The following is a 732-nucleotide window of genomic DNA, read 5'->3' on the forward strand; positions in this document are numbered from 1 at the left end:
GGAGTGTGATGTGGTGTGGTGTATGGAGTGATGTGGAGCGGAGTGTGGTGTGGTGTATGGAGTGGTGTGGTGTATGGAGTGGTGTGGTGTATGGAGTGATGTTGAGCGGAGTGTGCTGTGGTGTGGTGTATGGCATGGTGTGGTGTATGAAGTGATGTGGTGTATGGAGTGATGTTGAGCGGAGTGTGGTGTGGTGTATGGCATGGTGTGGTGTATGAAGTGATGTGGTGTATGGAGTGATGTGGAGCGGAGTGTGGTGTGGTGTGGTGTATGGAGTGATGTGGAGCGGAGTGTGGTGTGGTGTATGGAGTGGTGTGGAGCGGAGTGTGGTGTGGCGTGGTGTATGGAGTGATGTGGATGGAGTGATGTGGAAGGAGTGTGGTGTGGTGTATGGAGTGGTGTGGTGTATGAAGTGGTGTGGTGTATGGAGTGATGTGGAGCGGAGTGTGGTGTGGTGTATGAAGTGGTGTGGTGTATGGAGTGATGTGGAGCGGAGTGTGGTGTGGTGTATGGAGTGGTGTGGTGTATGGAGTGGTGTGGTGTATTAAGTGGTGTGGTGTATGGTTTGTGCTGTATGGTGTATGGAGTGGTGTATGGTGTGGTGTGGTGTATGAAGTGGTTTTGTGTATGGTGTGGTGTGGTGTATGGAGTGATGTGGAGCGGAGTGTGGTGTGGTGTATGGAGTGATGTGAAGCGGAGTGTGGTGTGGTGTGGTGTATGGAGCGGAGTGTG

At 52.6% G+C, this 732-nt stretch overlaps 1 protein-coding gene across 1 annotated transcript; it reads left to right on the forward strand.

Annotated features, from left to right (window-relative positions):
• Positions 1-239: 239 nt before the first annotated feature.
• Positions 240-539, forward strand: LOTGIDRAFT_173456 (hypothetical protein; the record flags this gene model as incomplete). The annotated part of the gene is made up of 1 exon (XM_009050940.1): positions 240-539. A coding segment is annotated over one exon (300 nt), but the record flags the coding sequence as incomplete, so codon positions are not given.
• Between the last annotated feature and the right edge of the window lie 193 nt (positions 540-732).

This window comes from Lottia gigantea (assembly GCF_000327385.1).
Source record: "Lottia gigantea unplaced genomic scaffold LOTGIsca_159, whole genome shotgun sequence".
NCBI classification, from domain to species: Eukaryota; Metazoa; Mollusca; class Gastropoda; family Lottiidae; genus Lottia; species Lottia gigantea.